The sequence below is a fragment of the Stegostoma tigrinum genome, unplaced genomic scaffold (assembly GCF_030684315.1).
Source record: "Stegostoma tigrinum isolate sSteTig4 unplaced genomic scaffold, sSteTig4.hap1 scaffold_105, whole genome shotgun sequence".
Lineage (NCBI taxonomy): Eukaryota > Metazoa > Chordata > Chondrichthyes > Orectolobiformes > Stegostomatidae > Stegostoma > Stegostoma tigrinum.
Window position 1 is genome coordinate 488,391 of NW_026728057.1, and position 26,877 is coordinate 515,267.

The 26,877-nt window shown below is 46.1% G+C and overlaps 1 protein-coding gene across 2 annotated transcripts in view; it reads left to right on the top strand.

Annotated features, from left to right (window-relative positions):
• LOC132207586 (utrophin-like) overlaps positions 1 to 26,508 on the top strand; it is a 138,557-nt gene extending 112,049 nt beyond the window's left edge. For both annotated transcript variants that reach the window (XM_059643541.1, XM_059643542.1), the window contains exons 4-5: positions 19,867 to 19,987; positions 26,368 to 26,508. In XM_059643541.1, coding sequence (XP_059499524.1) covers positions 19,867 to 19,909 — 43 coding nt within the window. In that variant the 3' untranslated portion in view covers positions 19,910 to 19,987; positions 26,368 to 26,508. The remainder of the gene's footprint in view (positions 1 to 19,866; positions 19,988 to 26,367) is intronic.
• The last annotated feature ends 369 nt before the right edge of the window (positions 26,509 to 26,877 follow it).

The following is a 26,877-nucleotide window of genomic DNA, read 5'->3' on the forward strand; positions in this document are numbered from 1 at the left end:
CTGTCTGAGAAGAACTGGAGTGAGAGCCCAACTGTGGATGAAACTATGACTGCCATAACTAAATCAAGAGCAACAACGACCCGGAGTCAATTGAATTCCATCTGAAGCTTGAGGAATGGTGGCCTAACTCTGAAGGCCAAGATCTGTTAGCTTTTCATGGACTATGAGGAACAGGGCAGGATTTCACAGAATCTTTAAGATGCCATATCTTGTACAAAACTGAAGGAGAAATGTCAGATTGCTCAAAGAACCATGAGATCACCAGCCTTTGCATTGCTGGGAAGATTCTGGCAAGGTTACTTCTGAATAGGTTTATACCACCATGGCAAATGAAAACCTTCCGTGCGAAGGGAACTTTGTGAAAATGTTGGAGAGAGACAGAGCAGGACCAATTTACAATAACGATTCCAGGGTTGAGATATCTCATTATGAAAATTGATTCGAGGAATTGGGACAGCTTTCCTCGAAGATGCTGAGACTTAGAAGAGATTATTTTGAATCTTGCAAAATCATTTGAGGTCTGGTCAGAGTAGACGAGGGGAAGACTTTGCTACTTGTGACAGAATTGAGAATAAGATGCAGAGGTTTGAAGTGATTGACTAAAGAAGTAACTGCAGTGTAAGAAATAGCTTTATCACAGTCTATAGAATGCATTACCTAGAGGAAGCAGTTTCAGTAAAAGATGCAAGAAAGCACTAGTTGATTAATTAAAGAGAAATAATGTGCAGGTTAAGGAAAAGGCACTAATTTGTGATATGTATTTGGAGATCTAGTTCAAACATGATGGACCAAATGGCTTCCTTTTACTGTGATTTGGACTTAAAATTACTTTAAAGTAAAGTGTAATTGGCTCTGGGACACGGCGGAAAAGGGTGAGGTAAACAGGACGTGAGTGATCGCAGACTTGACAGTTCGAGGGACAGATAGGAGATTTTGTAGCCGCAATCAGGAATCCAAACACAAAACTTGCATGAAAGAACAAAGAAGAGGAATAGATTCAGTTGCCCCGAGCGAAGACTGTGACCACACCTTCACCCGCTGTTGGAGAATCTGCCTGATATGAATGAACCAACCACCAATAGGTCCGCAACCAAAAAGCACAACTTTCCTCGCGTGTTCATCCAGTGAGAAGCACCAAGAGGAAGGCAGCCTTTTTCCTACATTTTGTAAGCTTGACCATTTGGGAAGAGAGCCCCCCTTCTCTGACATTCTGTTCTCTAAAGATCAAATGTATTGGTTCCTGATGTTGCGTGAGGCCAGTGAACTTCCACAATTCTACCACACTGTTGCTTCCAAATCTATTTCTTTCCTTACCATCTTCTCATGTTTCATCTTCTCAATCAACCGTCTGTCTGTGTTTCTTCCGAATGTTGTTCAGAAAAGTAATTCCTTTCATCCCTTTAACTTCCAAATTATGTTTGTTCCTCACGGAAACTGGTATTCTGCTTCACTTTATCTATTGCCTTGAAAATTCTGGACTAATCTGTAATTGACAGTGAGTTTCCTGTTAGCAGTGCTATTTACAAGAGGATTAACTGAACTTAACCACTTCAGTGCATAATTTAATATTGCCTTGCATATCTCCAAAAATTTTAAGAGCCTGCTGTTTGTACTTTTATGTTGGTTTTCATGGCTATTTAGTTTCTGCTCACACATTTGAGTGCTTGCTGAGTCTCAGAGTTTGGCTTCATGACAGGAATCCTGAAGGCAATATCCTCTGTTTTGCACCATCTCATCGTATTGATGACCTACATTCTGTATGCAGTTCTATCCATTCATCTGTTGATAATTTCACACTACATTGATCAAGTCCTTCCATTTCATGAGAACATTTTCCATTCTTGCAAGGGATTTGGCTATCACTGGTGAAGTTATCATTTGTTGTCCTTCACTAATTGCCGTGGAACTGAGTGGATGGCTGGGAGGGTGGTTCAGAGCTACCTACATTGCTGTGGCTCTGCAGCCACATGTAGTGGTGTAAGGATGATCGAATACTCCCCGAAAGGACATGAGTGAATCGGATGGGTTTTTACCAACATTTGTTGATAGTTTCATGATAGTGTTGCTGGAAATAACTTTTAGTTCTGAGTATTTTTTAATGAAATGTAAATTTGACCAGCTACAGTGTTGGAACATGAACCTACATTCTCCAGAGCATTTAGCTCAATGATATTGCCACTATACCACTGTGACTCAGCCATTATTGCAGTTTATTTCTTCGCTATTTCTTCTCTTTCCCTGGAGTACTTCCCTTCTGCTGTCTGAGCTGAAAATGTGTGTCCTCCTCCTTCAGTGTTGCCTTTACAGCTTCACATGTTACAATCGCTGCTCGTCAGATTTACCTTTTCCAGGAAGATTCTGGCAAGGTTACTTCTAAATAGCTTTATGCCACCGTGGCAGATGAAAACCTTCCATACTATGGGAACGTTGCAGCGCAGAAGCAATTTAAATAATTCCAGGGATGGGATATCCCATTATGAAAATTGACTGGGGGAGTTGGGACAGTTTTCCTCGACTGACCTAGCATTTGCTTCTCCCCACACAATTTTGCCGTTTCTTCAAAATAAAAAAAATACATAATTTAACTACTTAACTTGCATTCCTTGGATGGTTAAAAATATCCAAACAAAAATGAACATTTCTCTTACTTCTTGTTCTTCCTTAATAGGTGCCGCAGCCTCAAACACTTAAATTATGACATCTGCCAAAGCTGTTTCTTTTCGGGACGCACATCCAAGGGGCACAAGTTACATTACCCAATGGTGGAGTACTGCACTTCAGTGAGTAATACATTGTTCCACTTGATAGAATTATTCCGATCTGTGGAAACTTAGGGATTTAACCATTTAAATACAATCTGCCCTCAAAGTTGAAGTAGTTTGCTAAAATGATAAAAGGCCAACAGCTTAAATCAGGCTTCAATACCAGAAATACAATGTTGTGCAGAAGCTCTTTGAGGTCAAGTTGAGGCTCACGCCCACTCTTTTCTCCAGCTTTGTCACCACCATTCTTAATCTCATCAAGAACAAGCTTCTCAGTGGCCTGGACAGGATGGATGGAAAACCTTTTCACCTCAACCAGTTAAAATCACCGAAGAAAATGACACTGACCTCGCTTATGGAGCTTCAGTATGTGGTTCACAACGTCATTTCCGCTCGCAGAAGTCTTCAAATCTCCCTCAAGGCCTTTGCAGAAGTATACTGAAGAATTAGCCTCAACCTTAAATTTGCCACCCAGGTTGATGGGGTTGTTAGGAAGGCATACCGTGTGTTAGGCTTCATTGGTAGAGGGATTGAGTTTCGGAGCCATGAGGGCATGTTGCAGCTGTACAAAACTCTGGTACAGCCGCACTCGGAGTATTACGTACAGTTCTGGTCGCCGCATCATAGGAAGGATGTGGAAGCGTTGGAAAGGGTGCAGAGGAGATTTACCAGGATGTTGCCTGGTATGGAGGGAAGGCGTTATGAGGAAAGGCTGAGGGACTTGAGGCTGTTTTCGTTCGAGAGAAGAAGATTAAGAGGCGACTTAATAGAACCATACAAGATGATCAGAGCATGAGATAGGGTGGACAGTGAGAGTCGTTTGGCTCGGATGGCCATGTTTGACACGGTGGGGCATAGCTTTAAATTGAGGGGTGATAGATATAGGACAGAAGCCAGAGGTAGGTTCTTTACTCAGAGAGTAGTAACGGCATGGAATGCCCTGCCTGCAACAGTAGTAGACTTGCCAACTTGAAGGGCATTTAAATGGTCGTTGGATAAACATATGGATGATAATGGAATAGTGTAGTTTTGATGGGCTTCAGGTTGGTTTCACAACATCAAGGCCGAAAGGGCCTGTACTGCGCTGTTATGTTCTGTGTTCGAACCTCAAGATGACTCAAATCCTTTACCAATCTGTCAAGTTGTGGCCCATCTTTTCATCAAAATTAATAGAGAAATCCTCCCAAATGTAGAACATTTCCCTTAGATGGGACGCTCTCTCTCTTTTAAGGCTGACATCGATACAGAGATTCTAACATTACGTCCAATCTGCGAGTGGCACCTTTGGACTCCAGAGGATGAGAATGCACAAGTGTGACATCTGTGCTGATCGCAAGATCCTTGAGTTCAAGGCATGCATCGTTCAGCCTCTTCTATATGACTGTGAAACCTGGATAACATAGAGCTGCCACTTCAAGACCCTTTCAGCACAGTTTTGTCATGGATTCTCCACATCAGCTAGGAGGAAAAACCTCCTAGCATCAGCATTGATGCCATGATGATTTGAAACAAACCCCATTGGGCTGGCCATGTACTTTGGATGCCTAAGTTATGACTACCAAAGTAAATTTTTGCCAACTCAAGGAAGGCATCTGATCAAGAAGTAAAAGGAAGCATTTCAAAGACCTTGAAATGTTCCTTCAAGAAATACTACATCGAGGTCAAAGTATGGGATATCCCCATTCAGAAGAAACCAACTTGGTGAATCTCCTGTATGAAGGCACATAATTCTTCAACAGCACCAGACAAGAAGTTGAAGTGTGGGAAAGGAACTGGAGAAAGGAATGCTGGTGTTCTCAAGGCCAAGACCACTTCCATCACACTGAAAGACCTCCTAAACATGTGGTCAGATATGTGGCTCTAGTTGAGGCTAATCAACCCGCACAGAGCTCATGACCTGTGATATGGAATTTCCAAGCTGGGCAATCATACTCATCAGCCAGTGATGGCTCTTAATATTGTGCAGAATGTGATTTGATCACAAATGAGTACTGTGTGTAGCTTTGAGCATTGCCACAGAAAGACCAGGTTTTATAGAATAATCAGAATGGTGCTGCATGAGAAACTGGAATTAGGAGGAGATAGGTGATAGAGAACATAGAACATAGAACAGTACAGCACAGAACAGGCCCTTCAGCCCACAATGTTGTGCCGACCATTGATCCTCATGGATGCACCCTCAAATTTCTGTGACCATATGCATGTCCAGCAGTCTCTTAAATGACCCCAATGACCTTGCTTCCACAACTGCTGCTGGCAACGCATTCCATGCTCTCACAACTCTCTGCGTAAAGAACCTGCCTCTGACATCCCCTCTATACTTTCCACCAACCAGCTTAAAACTATGACCCCTCGTGCTAGCCATTTCTGCCCTGGGAAATAGTCTCTGGCTATCGACTCTATCTATGCCTCTCATTATCTTGTATACCTCAATTAGGTCCCCTCTCCTCCTCCTTTTCTCCAATGAAAAGAGACCGAGCTCAGTCAACCTCTCTTCATAAGATAAGCCCTCCAGTCCAGGCAGCATCCTGGTAAACCTCCTCTGAACCCTCTCCAAAGCATCCACATCTTTCCTATAATAGGGCGCCCAGAACTGGACGCAGTATTCCAAGTGCGGTCTAACCAAAGTTTTATAGAGCTGCAACAAGATCTCACGACTCTTAAACTCAATCCCCCTGTTAATGAAAGCCAAAACACCATATGCTTTCTTAACAACCCTGTCCACTTGGGTGGCCATTTTAAGGGATCTATGTATCTGCACACCAAGATCCCTCTGTTCCTCCACGCTGCCAAGAATCCTATCCTTGATACTTAATTGTTATTTGTTTCTGGGCCATTGGCATCGCTAACTGGGCCAGCATTTACTTCCCATCCTTAGTTACCCTTGTAATTGGTGAATCAATGTAGCCCATGTGCTGTAGGTAGACTCAGTCAGTCAGGGGAGAATTTCCAGGACTTTGACCCAGTGGTAGTGAAAGAACAGCAATATATTTCCAAGTTGAGATGGTGAGTGGCTTAGACAGGGTGTTGTAGGTGGTGCTGTTCCCATATATCTGTTACGCTTGCCCTTGTAGATGAAATTTGTCATAGGTTTGGAAAGTCCTGTCTCAGGATCTTTTGCAGATTTCTCAGTGCATCTCATAGATGGTGCACACTGCTGCTATTGAGCACTGCAGGGAGGAGGCTGCTTTTTCCTGGATGGTGTCGAACTTCTTGAGTGCTTTTGCATCTGCACCCATCTAGGCAAGTGGGGATTATTCCACCATTCTTCTGACTTGTTCCATGTAGCTGGTGGACAGGCTTGGGGAATCAGGAGGTGAGTCACTTGATGCAGTAATCGGAGCTTTGGGCCTGCTCTAGTAGCCACTGCATTTAAATAGGAAGTCCAGTTGAATTTCTGTTCAGTGGTAAAACCCGGGATTTTGATAGCGGACAATTCAGTGATGGTGACACCTTTGAATGTCAAGGGACAATTTATGGATTTTCTCTTCCTGGAGATGGTCATTACCTGGTATTTGTGCAGTATAAATGCGACTTGCCAATTACCAGCCCAAGCCGAGACATCGTTCTGGCCTTGTTGCATTTGGACATGGACAGATTCAGTATCTGAGGAGTGGTGAATGATGCTGAATATTCTGCTATCCCTGGTGAACATCCCCAGTTCTGAGCTTATGATGGAGAGATGATGGGATAAATCAGCTGAAGATGGTTAGGCTTCGGACTGTACCCTCAGGACCTCCTGCAGGTGACCTCTAACAACCAAAATGCCAATCATGAGAGGCGATGACCTAATGGTATTATGACTAGACTATTAATCCAAACACTCAGGTAATGTTCTGAGGACCTGGTTCAAATTCCACCATGGCACATAATGGAATTTAAATTCAATGAAAATCTGGAATTAAGCGTCTAATGATGATCGTAAATCCATTGTGGTGAGTTTCTGCTGGATTCCCACCAGCTCCAGTTATGCGAGCGCTCTTTGATGCCACACTCGGTCAAATGTAGCCATCCTTAGCTCACCTCAGGAATTCAACTCTTTTGACCATGTTTGAACAAAAGCTGTAATGAAGTCAGGAGCTGATGAGGTGGCAGAATTGAGGATCTTCTACAGGGATCCGAGGGATGTGGCATATCGAGATTTCCAGAAAGAATTTGACCAGTTGCTGCATAAAAAAGTGAACCAGAAGGTTAGATCCAAGGGGATTAAGGGTAGAATATTGGTTTGAATAAAGGGCTGGCTAACTGACAGAAAGCTGAGTGTCAGGATAAATGAGTCTTTGCCTGGATGGTGAATTGTTACTGGTGGGTTGCTGCGGGGTTCAGGTCTCTGACCTGAACTATTTGTAACGTATACAAATGATATGTAAGCAGAGACAAAATGTAACATAACAGAATGCGTGGATGATTCTGAAAGAGATGGGAAAACAGCCTGTGATGTGAAATAAAACAGAGACAGCTGAATATTGACAGGCGAGGAGAATGGACCAGAATCTGGCAGGTGGTTAATGTGCATAAGCACAAGGCTTGCCTATTTTGTCCATGAAAAAATGGGCGAATTTTTATTTAAATGGAGGGAAGGTTCAAAGTGTGTCAGTGCAGAGTTGTCTGGCTGTCTTTGTAGCTGAAAGTGGGTATGCAGGAAGAGCATAGCATAAGAAAGGCAGATGGAACTCTGGCATTTATCACCAAAGGACTGGCTCATTAAAGTAACACAGTGTTTTTCCGAACACATTGGGTGTTGGTGAGACCAAAGTATTGTGTCCAGTTTTGATCCCCTTACTGAGGATGGATACATCTGCACTGGAGGCAGTTCAGAGGAGGTTGGACTGATTGATTCCCGGGATGAAAGGGCTGTCATATGAGAAGTTGCTGAGTAGCTTGTGCCTGTACTTGCTGGTGTTCGAGAGAGTGAGGGGGTGGTTCTGATTGAGGTATATAAAATAGTAAAGGGGATTGAAAAGATGGGCATTGAGCACATGTTCGCCATTGTGGGACAGTCTCAAACAAGAAGCTGTAGCTATCGAGTGAGAGATGGAATGTTCAAAATGGAGATGAGGAGAGAGTTGTGAATCTGTGGAATTCATTGCCCCTGAATGCAATGGAGGCAGCACCAATCGACCGATTCAAGAAAGAAATAGATATGTTTCTGATGAAAAATAGGGAGAAAGGGCCATGGGGAGCAGGCAGGAGAGTGGAGTTGAGATCAGGAAAGGATCAGCAACCACGGCTAACAAGATAAGTCAGGGACAGGATGAAAGCAAAAGAAAAAGCATAAAATGTGGTGTGGTTAGTGGGAAGCCAGTGGATTGGGAAGCCTTTCGAAAACTAGCGGCGGACATGTAAAAAGGCAATAAGGGGGAAGATGATGAAATTTGAGGGCAATATTAATGAGGGTAATATGGAAAAAAATTGCATGAGTTTTTTTCAGCTAGAAAAGGTATGAGAAAGGCAAGAGTACAAATAAAGAGAACAAAGAAAATTACAGCACAGGAACAGGCCCTTCGGCCCTCCGAGCCTGCTCCGATCGAGATCCTCTGTCTAACCTGTCACCTATTTTCTAAGGGTCTGTGTCCATTTGCTCCCTGCCTATCCATGTACCTGTCCATAAGACCATAAGACATAGGAGTGGAAGTAAGGCCATTCGGCCCATCAAGTCCACTCCGCCATTTCAGTCATGGCTGATGGGCATTTCAACACCACTTGCCTGCACTCTCCCCATAGCCCTTGATTCCTTTTGAGATCAAGAATTTGTCGATGTCTGCCTTGAAGGCATCCAACGTCCCGGCCTCCATGCACTCTGCGGCAATGAATTCCACAAGACCACCACTCTCTGGCTGAAGAAATGTCGTCTCATTTCAGTTTTAAATTTACCCCCTCTAATTTTAAGGCTGTGCCCACGTGTCCAAGTCTCCCCGCCTAGCGGAAACAACTTCCTAGCGTCCACTCCTTCTAAACCATACATTATCTTGCAAGTTTCTATTAGATCTCCCCTCAACCTTCCAAACTCTAACGAGGACTATCCCAGGATCCTTAGCCGTTCATCATACGTTAAACCTACCATTCCAGGGATCATCCGTGTGAATCTCCGCCGGACATGCTCCAGGGCTAGTATGTCCTTCCTGAGGTTCAAAATTGGACACAGTATTCTAAATGGGGCCTAACTAGAGCCTTCTAAAGCCTCAGAAGCACATCGCTGCTTTTATATTCCAACTCTCTTGAGATAAACAACAACATTACGTTCGCTTTCTTAATTACGGACTCGACCTTCAAGTTAACTTGTAGACAATCCTGGACCAACACTTCCAGATCCCTTGGCACTTCTGACTTGCGAATTTTCTCACCATTTAGAAAATAGTCCATGCCTGTATTCTTTTTTCCAAAGTGCAAAACCTCACATTTACTCACATTGAATTTCATCAGCCATTTCCTGGGTCACTCTCCTAAACTGTCTACATCTTTCTGCAGCTTCCCCACCTCCTCAGTACGACCTGACTGTCCACCTATCTTCGTATCATCGGCAAACTTCGCCAGAATGCCCGCAGTCCCTTCATCCAGATCATTAATATATAAGGTGAACAGATGTGGCCCCAACACTGAACCCTGCGGGACACCGCTCGTCACCGGTTGCCATTCTGAAAAAGAGCCTTTTATCCCAACTCTCTGCCTTCTGTCAGACAGCCAGTCCTCAATCCAAGCCAGTAGCTCACCTTGAACACCATGGGCCCTCACCTTGCTCAGCAGCGTCCTGTGAGGCACTGTATCAAAGGCCTTTTGGAAGTCTAGATAGATAACATCTACTGGGATTCCCTGGTTTAACATACTTGTTACCTCTTCAAAGAATTCTAATAGGCACGACGTCCCCTGACTAAATCCATGCTGACTTGTTTTAATCTGACCCTGCACTTCCAGGAATTTAGAAATCTCATCCTTGACAATGGATTCTAGAATTTTACCAACTACTGAGGTTAGGCTAATCGGCCTGTAATTTTCCATCTTTTGCCTTGATCCTTTCTTAAACAAGTGAGTTACAACAGCAATTTTCCAATCATCTGGGACTTTCCCTGACTCCAGTGACTTTTGAAAGATCACGACCAATGCCTCCGCGATTTCCTCAGCCACCTCCCACAGAACTCTAGGATGTAGCCCATCGGGGCCAGGAGATTTATCAATTTTTAGACCCTTTAGGTTTGCTAGCACTTTCTCTTTTGAAATGCCTACCGTACTCAACTCTGCCCCCTGACTCTCCCTAATTGTTGGCATACTACTCATGTCTTCCACTGTGAAGACTGACGCAAAGTACTTATTGAGTTCTTCAGCTATTCCCTGATCTCCCATTACTAGCCTTCCAGCATCAATTTGGAGCGGCCCAATATCTACTTTGGCCTCTCATTTGTTTCTTGTGTATTGAATGAAGCTTTGACTATCATTTCTAATATTACTAGCTAGCCTACCTTCAAAATGATCTTCTCCTTCCTTGTTGCTCTCTTTGTTATCCTCTGTCTGTTTTAGTAGCCTTCCCAATCTTCTGATTTCCCAGTGCTCTTGGCCACTTTATAGGCTGTCTCTTTTACTTTGATATATTTCCTGACTTCCTTTGTCAGCCATGGCTGTCTAATCCCACCCCAGATAATCTTTGTTTTCTTTGGCATGAACCTCTGTACTCTGTCCTCAGTAACACGTATAAACTCCTGCCATTGTTGGTCTACTGTCTTCCCCGCTAGGCTCTGCTTCCAGTCGATCTTCGTCAATTCCCCTCTCATGCCCCTGTAATTACCTTTATTTAACTGGAATACCATTCCATCCGATTTTGCCTTCTCTCTTTCAAACTGCAGACCGAACTCTCCCATATTATGATCACTGCCTCCTAAGTGTTCCCTTACTTTAAGATCTTTTATAAAGTCTGGCTCAGTGCATAGCACCAAGTCCAGAATAGCCTGTTCCCTTCTGGGCTCCATCACAAGCTGTTCCAAAAAGCCATCCTGCAAACATTCCATGAACTCTTTTTCTTTGGATCCACCAGCAACATTATTCACCCAATCCACCTGCATGTTGAAGTCCCCCATGATCACCGTGACCTTGCCTTTCTGACGTGCCCTATTTATTTCTAGGTGCATCTTGCGCCCCTCATCCTGATCACTGTTAGGAGGTGTGTACATAACTCCCATTATAGTTTTTTTTGCCTTTGTGGTTCCTCAATTCCACCCACATAGACTCCACATCTTCTGACCCTATGTCATTTAGTGCCGTAGATCTCATTCCATTCTTAACGAACAAGGGAACCCCACCCGCTCTGCCCACCTCCCTCTCTTTTCGATATGTTGTGAATCCTTGGATGTTTAACTGCCAGTCCTGAGCTCCCTGCAACCATGTCTCTGTGCTGCCTACCACATCATAATCATTCAAGAGGATTTGTGCTGTTAATTCATCTACTTTGTTGCGAATGCTAAGAGCATTTAGATGAAGTGTCTTAATGCAAGCTTTCTTATCAATATGAGAGAGGTTGGACATGCCAAGATGCCTTAAGTTATCCTTCCTTTTTGCTGTATTCCTAGTCTGCCTCGAGCTTAAATCCTCCTGTACACATGCTATCCTGTTGCTTATCTTTCCATTTAACTCCATACTCCCTGTCTCTTTCACTTTCCCTTCCCCCCGACTCACGAGTTTAAAGTCTGACTGACCACCCTATTCATCTTTTTTGCTAGAACACTGGTTCCAGATCGGTTCAGGTGGAGACTGTCCCGATGGTACAGATCCCCCCCGGTTCCAAAACTGATGCCAATGCCCCATGAAATGGAATCCCTCTTTCCCACACCAATTCCTTCGCCACATGTTTACTTCCCTAACTTTCTTTTCCCTATGCCAATTGGCACGTGGCTCGGGCAGTAATCCAGAGATTATGACCCTTGAGGACCTGTACTTCAATTTCTTTCCTCGTGTTTCATAATCCCTGAGCAGGACCTCTACCCGAGCTTTGCCTATGATGTTAGTCCCAACGTGGACCACAACAACCGGATCTTCCCCCTCCTGCTCCAATATCCTTTCAACCCGGTCGGAGATGTCTCGCACCCTGGCACCGGGCAGGCAACACACCGTGAGGGACGCCCGATGCAGCTTGCACAGGATACTATCTGTCCCTCTAATTATAGAATCCCTGATAACAACTACCTGTCTTTTTGCTCCCCCCCTCTTGAATGACCTTGTGCGCCACGGTGCCATGGTCAGCTGGCTCATCCTGTCCACAGTCCTTTTCCTCAACCGTACAGGGAGCAACAATCTCATACCTGTTGCAGGTATCTGTCCAGATATATCTGAAAAGACGCTAATGTGGCTGCGTCTACCAGCTCCGCTGGCACCGCGTTCCAGGCACCCACCACCCTCTGTGTATAGAACTTTCCACGCCTATCTCCCTTAAACTTTCCTCCTCTCACTCTGAACTCATGACCCCTAGTAATTGAGTCCCCCACTCTGGGGAATAAGCTTCTTGCTATCCACCCTGTCTCTCCCCTCATGATTTTGTAGACCTCAATCAGGTACCCCCAATCTCCATCTTTCTCATGAAAATAATCCTAATCTACTCAACCTCTCTTCATAGCTAGCACCCTCCATACCAGGCAACATCCTGGTGAACCTCCGCTGCACCCTGCCCAAAGCGTCCACGTCCTTTTGGTAACGTACACAGTACTCTAAATGTGGCTGAACCAAAGTCTTATACAACAGTACATGTCCTGCCAACTCTTGTACTCAGTACCCCGTCCGATGAAGGAAAGCATGCCGTATGCCTTCTTGACCACCCTCTTCACCTGGCTTGCCACCTCCAGGGAACAATGGACCTGAACACCCAGGTCTCTCTGTTCATCAATTTTCCCTAGGACTTTACCATTTACTGTATAGTTCGCCCTTGAATTAGATCTTCCAAAATGCATCACCTCACATTTGCCCGGATCGAACTCCATCTGCCATTTATCTGCCACACTCTGCAGTCTATCTATATTCTGCTGTAATCTCTGACAGTCCCCCTCACTATCTGCTGCTCCACCAATCTTAGTGTCATCTGCAAACTTGCTGATCAGACCACCTACACCTTCCTCCAAATCATTTACGTATATCACAAACAACAGTGGTCCCAGCACAGAACCTTGTGGAACACCACTGGTCACAGGTCTCCAATTTGAGAAACTCCTTACTACCGCTACTCTCTGTCTCCTGTTGCCGAGCCCATTTTTTTTTTATCCATCGAGCGAGCACACCCTGGACCCCATGCGACTTCACTTTCTCCATCAGCCTGCCATGGGGAACCTTATCAAACACCTTACTGAAGTCCATGTAAATGACATCTACAGCCTTTCCCTTTCAATCAACTTTGTCACGTCGTCAAAGAATTCTATTAAGTTGGTTAGACATGACCTTCCCTGCACAAAACCATGTTGCCTATCACTGATAAGCTGATTTGCTTCCAAATGGGAACAGATCCTATCCCTCAGTATCTTCTCCAGTAGCTTCCCGACCACTGACGTCAGGCTCACTGGTCAATAATTACCTGGGTTATCCTTGCTAACCTTCTTAAACAAGGCGACAACATGAGCAAGTCTCCAGTCCTCCGGGACCTCACCCGTGTCTAAGGATGCTGCAAAGATATCTGTTAAGGCCCCGGCTATTTCCTGTCTCGCTTCCCTCAATAACCTGGTATAGATCCCCACCTTAATGCCTTTTTGGAGACCCAACACTTCATCCTTCCTTGTGTCAACTTGACCTGGAGTAAGCAAACATCTATCCCTCACATCACCATCTGTCATGTCCCTCCCCTTGATGAATACCGATGCAAAGTATTTGTTAAGAATGTCAAGATAATACAATGTGAGGCTGGATGAACACAGCAGGCCAAGCAGCATCTCAGGAGCTTTTGTGCTCCTGAGATGCTGCTTGGCCTGCTATGTTCATCCAGCCTCACATTGTATTATCTTGGAATTCTCCAGCATCTGCAGTTCCCATTATCTCTGTTAAGAATGTCACCCATTTTCTCTGACTCAGTGCATAACGTTGCTTCTTTGTCCTTAAGTGGGCCAATCCTTCCGCTAGTTATCCTCTTGCTCTTTATATATGAATAAAAGGCTTTGGGATTTTCCTTAACCATGTTTGCCAGCAATATCTCATGTCTTCTCTTAGCCCTCTTCATCCCTCGTTTCAGATGCGCTCGAAATTCCCCGTGTTCTTCCAAAGAATCATCTCTCTTCAGTCGCCTGGACCTAATCTATGCTTCCTTTTTCCTCTTGGCTAGTCTCACAATTTCATCTGTCACCCATGGTTCCCTCATCTTGCCTTTTCTGTTCCTCATTTTCACAGGAACATGTCCTGCACGCTAATCAAACTCTCTTTAAAAGCCTCCCACATATCAAATGTGGATTTACCTTCAAACAGTTTCTCCCAATCTAAATTCCCCAGATGCTGCCAAATCTTGGTATAGTTGGCCTTCCCCCAGTTTAGAACTCTTCCTTTAGGACCACTGCCATCCTTGTCGATGAGTATTGTAAAACTTAGGGAATTGTGGTCGCTATTTCCAAAGTCACTCCCTGCTGTAATTTCAACCATCTGGCTGGGTTCATTCCCCAGCACCAGGTCCAGTATGGCCCCTTCCCGAGTTGGACTACATACACACTGCTCTTGAAAACCCTCCTGGACACACCTTACAAATCCTGCTCCATCTTGACCCCTAACACTAAGTGAATCCCAGTCAATGTTGGGAAAATTCAAATCTCCCATCACCACCACCCTGTTTCTCCTACACCTTTCCATTATCTGTTTACATATTTGTACCTCTATCTCACGCTCGCTGTTGGGAGGCCTGTAGTACAGCCCCAGCATTGTTACTGCATCCTTCCTATTTCTGAGTTCTACCCATATTGCCTCAATGCTTGAGCCCTCCATGGGGCCCTCCTTCAGTACAGCTGTGATATCGTCTTCGACCAGTATTGCAACTGACATTAAAAAGTAGCAGTAGATCACTGGAAAAGGAGGCTGAAGAATCAGTATGAGGAATGAAGAAATGGAAGAGGAACTGAACAGGTACTTTGTATCAGTCTTCATGGTGGAAAACACCCATCGCATACTAAAACTTTGAGAGTTAGGGGCAGTGGTGAATTTCATAGCCATAACTAAGGAAAAGGTGCTCGGGAAGCAGAAAAGTCTGAAGGTGGACCAATCACCCCTGGACCAGATGGACTGTACTGCAGAGTTCTGAAGGAGATAGCTGAGGAAATTGTTGAGGCATTAGTGGTGATCTTTCAGGAATCACTGGAGATAGGGAGGATCTCAGGGATTTGGAAAATGGCTAAAGCAACACCCCTGTTTATGAAAAGAGAGAGGCAGAAGAAGGGAAATTATAGGCCAGTTATCCTGACCTCAATCATTGGTAAGATTTTAGAGTCCATTATTAAGGATGAGATTGCAGAGACCTTGGAAGTACATGACAAAATCGGGCTGAATCAGCACAGCTTCATCGAGGGGAAGTTATACTTGACAAATCTGTTAGAATTCTTTGAGTAGAAAGTGAGCAAGTTAGACAAAAGGAAGCCAGTGAATGTGATTTGTTTGGATTTCCAGAACGCTGTTGAGAAGGTACCAAATAAGATGAGAGCCCATAGTGTTTTAGCAAGGTACTGCCATAGATAGAGCATTGGCTGACTGTCAGAAGGCAGAGAGTGTAGATAAAGGGGTCTTTTACAGGATGGCAGCTGGTGACTAGTGGAGTCCTGCAGGGATCAGTGTTGAGACCACAACAGTTCACGTAATACCTTAATGATATGTACGAAGCAACTGAGACATTGTTGCTGAGTTTACAGTCGACACAGTGACAGATGGAGGGACAGATAGCAGTGAGGAAGTTGAAGAAGGACTTGCATAGGCTCGGAGACTGGGCAAAGAAGTGGCAGACAGAGACTGTGTGGGACACTGTGAGGTTATGTGCTTTGGTAGGAAAAATGGAGGCGTAGATTATTTTCTAAATGAGAACGGGCATTTGAGGTCTGAAGCACAACTGTCCCTCGTTGCCCTTGAGAAGGTAGCAGTTAGTTTCCTTCTTGAACTGCTGAAAGTACATTTGCTGTTGGTAGATACAATGTCATTAGGGAGGGAATTTTGGATTTTGACCCAGCATGTTATCAGCTGAGCCTGAACATGGTCCAGTTCACTCTGCACAAAATAACCCTTTTTACCCCTGGAATTAACATCATGAACGTTCTGAGAACTGCTGTTGTAAGCATATCCTCGCTTAATAGACCAAAACTGTACACTGTGCTCCTTGAGTGGCGTCACCAATGTCTTGTGTGGAAAGATTTTCACTCCTTCCCTCCTTGAAATAAAGATTTGCACCTCACGTGCCTTCTAAAATACATGCTGTGCATAGAAGCTAAATTTTTGTGCTTCATGTATGCCTTTTGGAAATCCAAATTAACGACATCTGCTAATTTCGCTTCAACGACCCGGTTTGTTGAAGAATTAGAATTCCTTGAAGTAGAAACTCAAATGGATTCACCATATTTTTAAATTTATCCTTTTCACTTAACTTATCAAATCTGCCTGAATATGATCTAAATGGTTTGCTGCTGCCTTCTCAATAATAAATTCTAGCAATTTCCCAATGACAAACTTTAGACAAAGTAAATTCGTACTTCGCTGCATTCTGCTGGGATCTTTCCACAATCTAGAAAAGATTACAGCCAATACATCCATTTGGGCAGCACGGTGACTCAGTGGTTAGCTCTTCAGCCTCACAGCGCCAGGGCCCGGGTTCGACTCCAGCCTTGGGTAACTGTCTGTGCGGAGTTTGCACATTCTCCCTGTGTCTGCATGGGTTTGCTCCATGTGCTCCAATTTCCTCCCGCAGTCCAAAGATGTGCAGGCTAGGTGGATCGGCCATGCTGAATTGCCCATCGTGTTCAGTGGTGTTTGGGTTATAGGGGTGGGGTGGGATGCTGCAAGGGGCGATGTGGACTTGTTGGGCTGTCGGACCTGTTTCCACACTGTAGGGAACCTAATTTAATCTCATCTCTGCAGTCAACTCTTATAATCCTCCATGTTATCATCTAATTTAGTCTGAAGGGATGCCTGAGAACTAACGAAGTGAGGGAACAGGTTTTATGTCTGTATTAATTGAGGATGAATTGAGTGTGAGTTGGTTGTATAAATATGGGAGCTAGTAATTAGGGGTTGAAGTTTATGGAGTATTATTAAAAGAAATAAAGCTCTGATGGTACGATGTGGGGTTGGACTCTTTGCATACCTGGGATCCAAGTCTTTAGGTCCCAGGGAACCTGTTAACTTCATCTTCTCAGTTTTCCTCAATGTTTCCTTGAGGATTTCCTTCTCCCTTTCGCTCCCTACTTTTCGCCCATTGATATTTTTTGTATGTTTTCTACTGTGAAATCAGATGGAAAATATTGGTTCAAAGCTTGTGCCATTACCCTCATTTCCCTTCATGAATTCCCCAGTCTCACCCTCTCATGAGCCATTATTCACTGTCTTTACTCTTTTCCTTTTGATACACTTGTGGAAGCCTTTACTGTATTTATATTAATGTCTCCCTCATTATTACTTTGGTCATCTTTTGTTCACATCTGAAATATTTCCAGTTCCACAATTTTCCAATCTTTCTTTCAATTTATACTATCTTTAACTTTCTTAGATAGCAACAGATGGCACCATGGTGCATTCTAGCTGTACATCCTTTCATTCTAAATTGACAATATTTTTGTTCAGAGTTATGAAATATCCCCTGAAACATCTGCCATTGTTTCTCTATGGTCTTACCTTTTAAACTATTTTCCCAGTTCAACTCTGCCTTTATACTCCTGAATTATCTTCAATGAAAGTTGAAGATATTAAACAGTTTCAGACCGAATTCTCAACCTCGACCTTGATGTAAAATTCTACCACATCCTGATCATTCTTATCCAGAGAATCCTATACTATTGATGAGTTGTATCTCAAAACATACTATCAGGTCTAAAATATCTTAATCCCTGCTTGGTTCCAGTGGTACAGTTTTAAGACTCCAAATGCATTCTGTGAATATATGCTGAGGGGTAGATAACTGCTCTTAACATCAAGGTGCCATTCAACCAAATATGACATCAAGGAGCCGTCGCAAAGCTGCAGTCAGTAAGAATCAGGTGAAAAACCCTCTGCTGGCTGGAACCTTACCATAAAGCAAGTGGTTGTGGTTGTTGGAAGTCAGTTGCCCCAACTCCAAAGCATCACTGCGGGGGTTACGTAAATTTGTGCCCTGAGCTCAACCATCTTCAACTATTTGATCAAATGCCATCCCTCCGTCAGAAGGTCGTACGTGGGGATGTTCTCAGTTGATTGTGCAATGTTCAGCACCACTCATAGCTCCTCAGATGCTGAAGGAGTCCATATCCACGGAACATAACTAGTTTTGAGCTGAAGAGAAGCAAGTGGTAGTTGTGCTGCGCAAGTTACAGGCAATGAACGTCACCATTAAGGAGAATCTAACCATTGCCCCATGACTTACACTCCTTTACTGCCAATATTCTGAGGCTTATCAGGTTTCCAGAAACTGAATTGGACCAAACTTATAATTATTGTGACGACAAGAGCAGGTCAGAGGTTAAGAATTCTGCAGTGAATAATGAGCCCCCTGTCTCCACAAAGCCTGTCCACCATCTATCAAGCCCAAGTCAGGAATGTAATCTCCACTGGTCAGGACTGGTGCAGCTCCGTCAACACTCAGGAAGCTTGAACCATATGGGACAAAGCAGCCTGTTGGATTGGTACCCCACCCACCACCTTCAACATCTGTTCTATCATCACTAATGCATAATTAGTGCCCCATGCAAGTTTCCCTCCAAGCCACACACACTATCCTGACTCGGAACGATATCACTGTTCATTAATAGTCATTGAGTTAAGATTCTGGAGCTTCTTTCTGAACAGCACTGCTCTAAGGACTGCAGTTATTCAAGAAGGCAGCTCACCACCACCTTCTCCAGGGTAATTGGGCTTAGCCAGCAACATCCACATCCCGTGAATAAAAAAGAATCTTCCAGACTACCTGTGCCAATTGAATTCACAGTTTATTGTAACATCTTTCTGACAAGATCCCATTACTTCTTGGTCTATAGCCTCTCTGCTATCCTGGACTGTATCTTCTGTCAGGGGATCTATGAATCTGAAACTGTCACAGCCGTGACTTCTTTCCTTTGCTGCTCCTTATCTCTACCCAAACTGATTCTATATTTTGCCTGGGAGCCAGTTAGCTCAGTTGGCTGGTTTGTAATTCAGAATGATACCAACAGCATGGGATACTACACTGTCTGAAGTTACAATGAAGGAGTCTCCTTCTCAACCTGTCTCCTCATCTGAGGTGTGGTAACCTTCAATTTAAACCACCTCCAGATATCTCTCTTGACTGTGAGAGCAGCCCTGTGGTCCCATCTGGGACTATAGTGACTTTGAATCTCCAAACCAAGATAATTTCTCACCAATGTATTGATCTCATCTTTGACACAGTACAGAAAACCAAAAAAATTAAACCCAATGAGATGAATTTTGGATCACTAGATTATATGGCAAAATTGGACAAAAAAATGCACTATTGTTAAAATAATTAGCAGTTCAACCAGAAAGGCCACGAATGTGAATCCTGGATCTGTGTATCATTTGAAATGACTTAATTGTATAGTTCTAGTATTTGGCCACAAGATGGAGAATTCTTCTCAGGTGATGTTGTAGCCAGAAGATAGAAAGATGACAGAAATGTTTGGAGAGATATGGGCCAAGCACAGGCAGGTGGAACTAGTTCAGTTTGGGATTGTGATCAGCATAGACTGGTTGGACCAAAGGATCTGTTTTCATGCTGTCTGACTCTATGAAACTGAAGCTTAATAGTCTGAAACTCACATTCAGACATATCTAACTTTATCATAATCTTACAGAAAGATAGCCGACTTTATCCCTCAGAGTTGCAGACTCTTCAATTTTACATCTTCAAAGACATTTAGCAGGGAGAGCATGGATTATCGAGTGAGTTGAGTCGATTGGTTCATTGTTAATTCTGAACTAAATTTGATTTATTTTACATTTTTAGACAACATCAGGTGAAGATGTGCGTGATTTCACCAAGGTGCTGAAAAATAAGTTCAGATCAAAGAAATACTTGGCCAAGCATCCTCGTTTGGGTTATTTCCCAGTACAAACAGTCCTAGAAGGTGAGAACCTTGAGATGTAAGTTTATTGATGTGAGATTTACTAATGTATCAATGCCCATTTGGGAGTTGACAAATATTGCAGCATTATTCATTCTGCAGCTTAGCAGGAGAGTGAGGTTGTCCATTTGCGCATATGTCAGACATACACAATACAAAAACAAGGGGGGCTTAATGATATCATTGGTCCTCTCGCCTTCAAAACAGTGTAGTTACTCAGAGAGTGCATCTGCTGAGGACTTGTTGATACTGTCACTAACGTGCAACCTTCCTTGATATCTTTCTCTGTCCTCCAGTTCTGTCTTTAAAAACGACAATCAATTCCCCGCTCCTCAAAAGAAAAGAACCTTTGGCTGAACAGAGAACAAAGAACAGTACAGGCCCTTCGGCCCACGATGTTGTGCCGACCTATTATCCCACTAAGATCAAGCTACCCTGCATACCCTTCATTTTACTGTCCTTCATGTGCCTATCCAAGAGTCGCTTAAAAGTCTCTAAATGTATCTGACTCCATTACCACTGCTAGCAGTGCATTCCACACACCCGCCACTCTCTGTGTAAAGAACTTAGCTCTGACATCTCCCCTCCTCCTTCCTCCAGTCACCTTAAAATTTCTCCCCCTCGTAATAGTCATTTCTGCTCTGGGAAAAAATCTGTGACTATCCACTCCAGCTATGCCTCTCATCATCTTGTGTACCTCAATCAAGTCACCTCTCATTCTTCTTTGCTCCAATGAAAAAAGTCCTCGCCCCCGAACCCTTTCTCCTAAGACCTGCCATCCATTCCATGCAGCATCCTGCTAACTCTCTTCTACACCCTCACTAAAGCTTCCACATCCTCCCTGTAATGAAGCAACCAGAACTGAAGGCAATATTCCAAGCGCTGCTCCATCCCCACGAACTAATGCTCGATTCCAAATCCCTTTCCTCTTGATGCTTTAAATTCATTGCTGTCTTTCGTGTAATTTCATATTTGAATTCACTGGATCAACTTGCCCCTGCATTCCTGAGACGGTCACAGTGACTTCCCCCCGGCAGTCCTGTCCCGCTCACAGTGACTTCTACCAGCAGTCCTGATCCGCCCGAAGTGACTTCTCCCCGCAGCCCTGACCCGCTCACAGGGACTGGCCCCCGCAGCCCTGACCCGCTCACAGACTGGCCCTTGCAGCCCTGACCTGCTCACAGGGACTGGCCCCCGCAGCCCTGACCCGCTCACAGGGACTGGCCCCCGCAGCCCTGACCCGCTCACAGGGACTGGCCCCCGCAGCCCTGACCCGCTCACAGGGACTGGCCCCCGCAGCCCTGTCCCGCTCACAGGGACTGGCCCCCGCGGCCCTGACTTGCTCACAGGGACTGGCCCCCGCAGCCCTGACCCACTCACAGTGACTGGCCCCCGCGGCCCTGACCCGCTCACAGCGTACTGCCCCCCGCAGCCGTGTCCCGCTCACAGCGTGCTGCCCCCCGCAGCCGTGTCCCGCTCACAGCGGACTGGGCCCCGCAGCCCTGTCCCGCTCACAGGGACTGGGCCCCGAAGCCCTGTCCCGCTCACAGCGTACTTCCCCCCGCAGCCGTGTCCTGCTCAAAGCGTACTGCCCCCCGCAGCCGTGTCCCGCTCACAGCGTACTGCCCCCCGCAGCCGTGTCCTGCTCACCGCGTCCTGCCCCCCGCAGCCATGTCCCGCTCACAGGGACAGGCCCCCGTAGCCCTGACCCGCTCACAGGGACTGGCCCCCGCAGCACTGACCCGCTCACAGGGACTGAACCCCGCAGCCGTGTCCCGCTCACAGGGACTGGACCCCGCAGCCCTGACCCGTTGAGAGGGACTGGCCCCTGCAGCCGTGTCCCGCTCACAGGGACATGCCCCCGCAGCCCAGACCCGCTCGCATCGACATGCCCCCCGCAGTCCTCTCCTGCTCACAGCGACTTGCCCCCCGCAGTCCAGTCCCGCTCACCGCCTACTGCACCCCACAAACCTTTCCCGCTCACTGAGACTGGGCCCCGAAGCCCTGTCCCGCTCACAGCGTACTTCCCCCCGCAGCCGTGTCCTGCTCACAGCGTACTGCCCCCCGCAGCCGTGTCCCGCTCACAGCGTACTGCCCCCCGCAGCCGTGTCCTGCTCACCGCGTACTGCCCCCCGCAGCCATGTCCCGCTCACAGGGACAGGCCCCCGTAGCCCTGACCCGCTCACAGGGACTGGCCCCTGCAGCACTGACCCGCTCACAGGGACTGAACCCCGCAGCCGTGTCCCGCTCACAGGGACTGGACCCCGCAGCCCTGACCCGTTGAGAGGGACTGGCCCCCGCAGCCGTGTCCCGCTCACAGGGACATGCCCCCGCAGCCCAGACCCGCTCGCATCGACTTGCCCCCCGCAGTCCTCTCCTGCTCACAGCGACTTGCCCCCCGCAGTCCAGTCCCGCTCACCGCCTACTGCACCCCGCAAACCTTTCCCGCTCACTGGGACTGGGCCCTGCAGCCCTGTCCCGCTCATCGGGACTGGCCCCCGCTGCACTGACCCGCCCACAGGGACTGGCCTCTGCAGCCCTGACCCGCTCACAGGGACTGGTCCCCGCAGCCGTGTCCTGCTCACCGCGTACTGCCCCCCGCAGCCATGTCCCGCTCACAGCGGACTGGGCCCCGCAGCCCTTTCCCGCTCACAGGGACTGGCCCCCGTCGCCCTGACCCGCTCACAGCGACTTGCCCCCCGCAGTCCTAACCCGCTCACAGCGACTTGCCCCCCGCAGTCCTGTCCCGCTCACCGCGTACTGCCCCCCACAGCCCTGTCCCGCTCAAAGGGACTGGGCCCCGCAGTGCTGTCCCGCTCACAGGGACTGACCCCTGCGGCCCTGACTCGCTCACAGGGACTGGCCCCCGCAGCCCTGACCCGCTCACAGGGACTGGCCCCCGCAGCCCTGACCCGCTCACAGGGACTGGCCCCCGATCCCTGATCCGCTCACAGCGAATTGCCCCCTGCAGTCCTGTCGCGCTCAGTGGGACTGGCCCCCGCAGCCCTGTCCCGCTGACAGGGACTGACCCCCGCAGCCCTGTCCCGCTGACAGGGATTTGCCCCTGCAGCCCTGACCCGCTCACTGTGACTTGCCCCCGCAGCCCTGACCTGCTCACAGCGACTTGCCCCTCCTTCCTGACCTGCTCACAGGCACTTGTTCCCTCCGTCGTAACCCGCTCACAACGACTTGTCCCCTCTGTCCTGACCCGCTGACAGCGTCTTGCCTCCCATCCGTCTTAGACAGGTCACCCCTTGCTCAGAAACGGTCCCAATTATCCATGAACCAGAAACCCTGCCCCCTGTGCCAGCTCCTTAACCATGCATTCATCTCACCTATCTTTCTATGACTTAGCTCACTAAGATGTGGCACTCATGGCAACCCATAAATTATTACCCTGTCGGTCCTGCCTTTCAGCCTCTTTGCTAACTCCTTGCACATAGTCCGCAGAATGTCATCCCTCTTTCTGCCGATGTCATTGGTACCAACGTGCACCGTGGCCTCTGGCTGCTCACCCTCCCCTTTTAGAATTTGTTGCAACCACTCAGAGATGTCCTTGACCTTGCACCAGGGAAGCAACACGCAGCCCTGGTGTCTCAAATGTGGCAACAGAATCTATGCCCCCAACGAATGAGTCTCCAACCACACTCGCTCACTTGGATTTGCCTTACTCTGTCCCACAGCAGGGTGGTTTGCACTATGGACCTGGCTACTGCTGATTATATAACTGACCCAGTTTAGTTTTAGATCAGTGTTAACCTTGGTTTAGTGGATAGCCAAGCACCTCAGTAGTCTACAATACAGGAGAAATGCATTCTTAAGCTGACAGATTCTGTGACAGTCAAGGACAAGCACTGAATTGTTCTGACCTAATTTCCAACACCTGGCCCGTAGCCTTGCATGGCTTGGATTGCACTTGCACATTTAAAAAAAAATAAATGTAACGATGATGTGAGGGTAAGGACATGGAATTTTTTTGATATGGCCATATTCTCTCTTGTTGGAGCTGATTGCTGCTTAGCACTTGTATGGTGCAAATGTAACTTATCCTTTCTCAGGCCAAGCCTGATCGTTGTCCAATTCTCACTGTATTTTCTCATCGTTGACTTAATGTTGGTTCGGCCCAACAGTGTTGTACATACCCTGCCTATTCTGAAACTCTGTCACTTAATATTAAGTCTAATAAAGACAAGTATCCAATCTGCCTTCCAAACCACTTCAACGACCTGGTCCATTACATTGTGGGATCAACAGGCATACACATCAAGATCCTGAGATCCCTCTGATCATTGGTGCTTGTGAGGTCCCTATGATTCATCATGGGCTCCAAGATCTGATTGTGCTGTGTCACCTCATCCTTATCCCGTTTGTCCTAACATGAAATAATGTTCTCAAACGCTTCTCAAAAATTATTCCCAATCCTACTTTTTGTAATCATGATACAAGTGAGCATAAAACTTGGAACACGACGGCAACAGGAATGTGCCCTTTGGCCCACCATGTTGGGCCAAACATGACAACAAATGAAAAAATCCCTTCTGCCTGTCCTTGATCCATAGTCCTCCATTCCTTGCATATTTGTGCACGGAACTAAAAGTCCCTTTTAAATGCTTTCATCGTATCTGCATCCACTACCACCCCGGGCAATGTATTCCACACTTTTAACATGCTCAGTGTGAAATATTTGCCCCTCACATCTCTTTTGAACTTCCCCCCTCTCAGCGTAAATGCATGCCCCCTAATAGTGGACACTTCAACTCCGGGGGAGAAGTTTTCTGACCGTTAGCTGTATTGAAATATCTCCTAATTTTATAGACTTCTATCAAGCCTGCCCTCAGCTTCTACTGCCCCAGAGAAAACGAAGAGTTTTTCCAGCTCCTCCCTCTCGTTCATACCCTCTATTCCAGTCAGCATGCTGGTAAATCTCTTCTGCACCCTGTCCAAAGCCTGCACATCCTAAGTGTAATGTGGCGGCCAGAATTGGATGCAATACTTTGTGTGGTCTCAACAAAGTCTTGTAAAGCTGCAGTGTGACATCCTGACTCTTGCACTGAGTTCCCCTATGAATAAAGGCAAGCATGCGATATGCCTTCTTGACCACCCTATCTACTTGTGTGGCTACTGTCAGGGAGTTATGGTCTAGGACCCCAAGATCCCTCTGGACATCACTGCTGTTTGGGGTTCTGCCATTAACTGTGTATCCCTTTCCTTAACACTTGGTCTCCTAAAATGTAACACCTCATGCCTGCCCAGATTAAATTCCATCGGCCATTTCTCCGCTCGTGTTTGCAATTGGTCTGTATCTTGCTGTGTCCTTTGACAACCTTCCATGCTGTCCACAAGTCCACTGGTCCTTATATCATCTGCAAACTTAGTAATCCCCAATCTACATTTGCCACCAAGTCATTTACATATATCACAAACAGCAGAAGTCACATCGATGCGGAACACCACTCGTCACTGAGCTGCAGCCAGAAAAACAGCTTTCCACCACTGAGACGGCAAGAACTGTAGATGCTGGAATCAGAGTTAACCAAGTGTGGAGCTGGAGGAACGCAGCAGGTCAGGCAGCATCAGAGGAACAGGAAAGCTGACATTGTTGATGCTGCCTGGCCTGCTGTGTTCCTCCAGCCCTATACTGTGTGATCTTTGTTAGCCTTCCACCGCGACCGTCTGCCTTATATGGGCAGGCCAAGTCACCATGGATCTCATGGATCTTAATCTTCTGGATGAGCATACCATGAGGGACCTTGTTGAAAACGTTCGTAAAATCCATGTATATGCTATCAATTGTTCTACCCGAATTGATCACCCTTGTCACCTCCTTGAAAACTTCAACTGACTTGGTAAGACATAACCTGCCCCGCATAATGCCATGCTGGCTGTCCCTTATTAGCCCATACCTTTGAGACATGAGACACTCACCAGTCTGTAGTTTCCTGGAAAGTCCCTGTTTTCCTGCTTGAACAGAGGAACGACTTTATCCACTCACCAGTCTCCGCAACCCCTCCAGTGCCTGGCAAGGATATCAGATCCTGTTGAAAGTGGTGTGTTGATGCATTTGTGTCATGATTGTGTTTTGTTTGAGCCCTAACATTGAAAGCAGTGTAAGAATGTCTTTGTGCAGCAGGCGAGGTGTGATGAGACTGAGCCTTCATACAATTGCAAGATGTTGAAAATTTGCCATTATTTATGAAAACAGTGATAAATTTCCATGATCAACATTTCTGTTACACTGCGATGATTATCCCGTGGCATGTAAAATCAGAAAGATACGATAAAATGAGACTGGGTCATATGCAGGGAGAATGTTTGCCTTTCATGTCTATAGAAGTAGTGAAATATTTCCATGAAGCTAAAAGTCACTTTTCCGTTCATTGAAGGACACAATCATCGCCTTGGAAGCTTCATCACGATACTACTTTGCATTTCTGAAGAGGGAAGAAGAAATCAACATGCAAATTCAATTCCATGGTTTTGGAAGTCCCTTTGAGAACACGATTCATTTGCGCCGGCATAATGCTCTGACCAAGAAAGAATTGAAGGTGAGTTTGTAGTTTGGAAGATCGCAGCAATTTATGCATCAACTTCTTCATCGATAATGTTCCATTGCTTTCAAACTGCATTTTCCTCTCTGCAAGATAATAACTGTTAGAACAAGCAACAGCATCGGTAGATGGTCTATGGGGAATGCAATGTTACAAAACCCGATCCATTCAACAACATATTTCAGATAAGTCAACAAATTAAATATTCCAGCACAGGATAAAACAAGGAGGATGAGAATGAGGAGGCAATAGCTCTGATGACAAAAGAACAGAAATTTACCTTTATCCATTCGAGCAAAAAAGCAGGCACACAAAGAAATAATCATCTAAGAATGCACGTGTGCA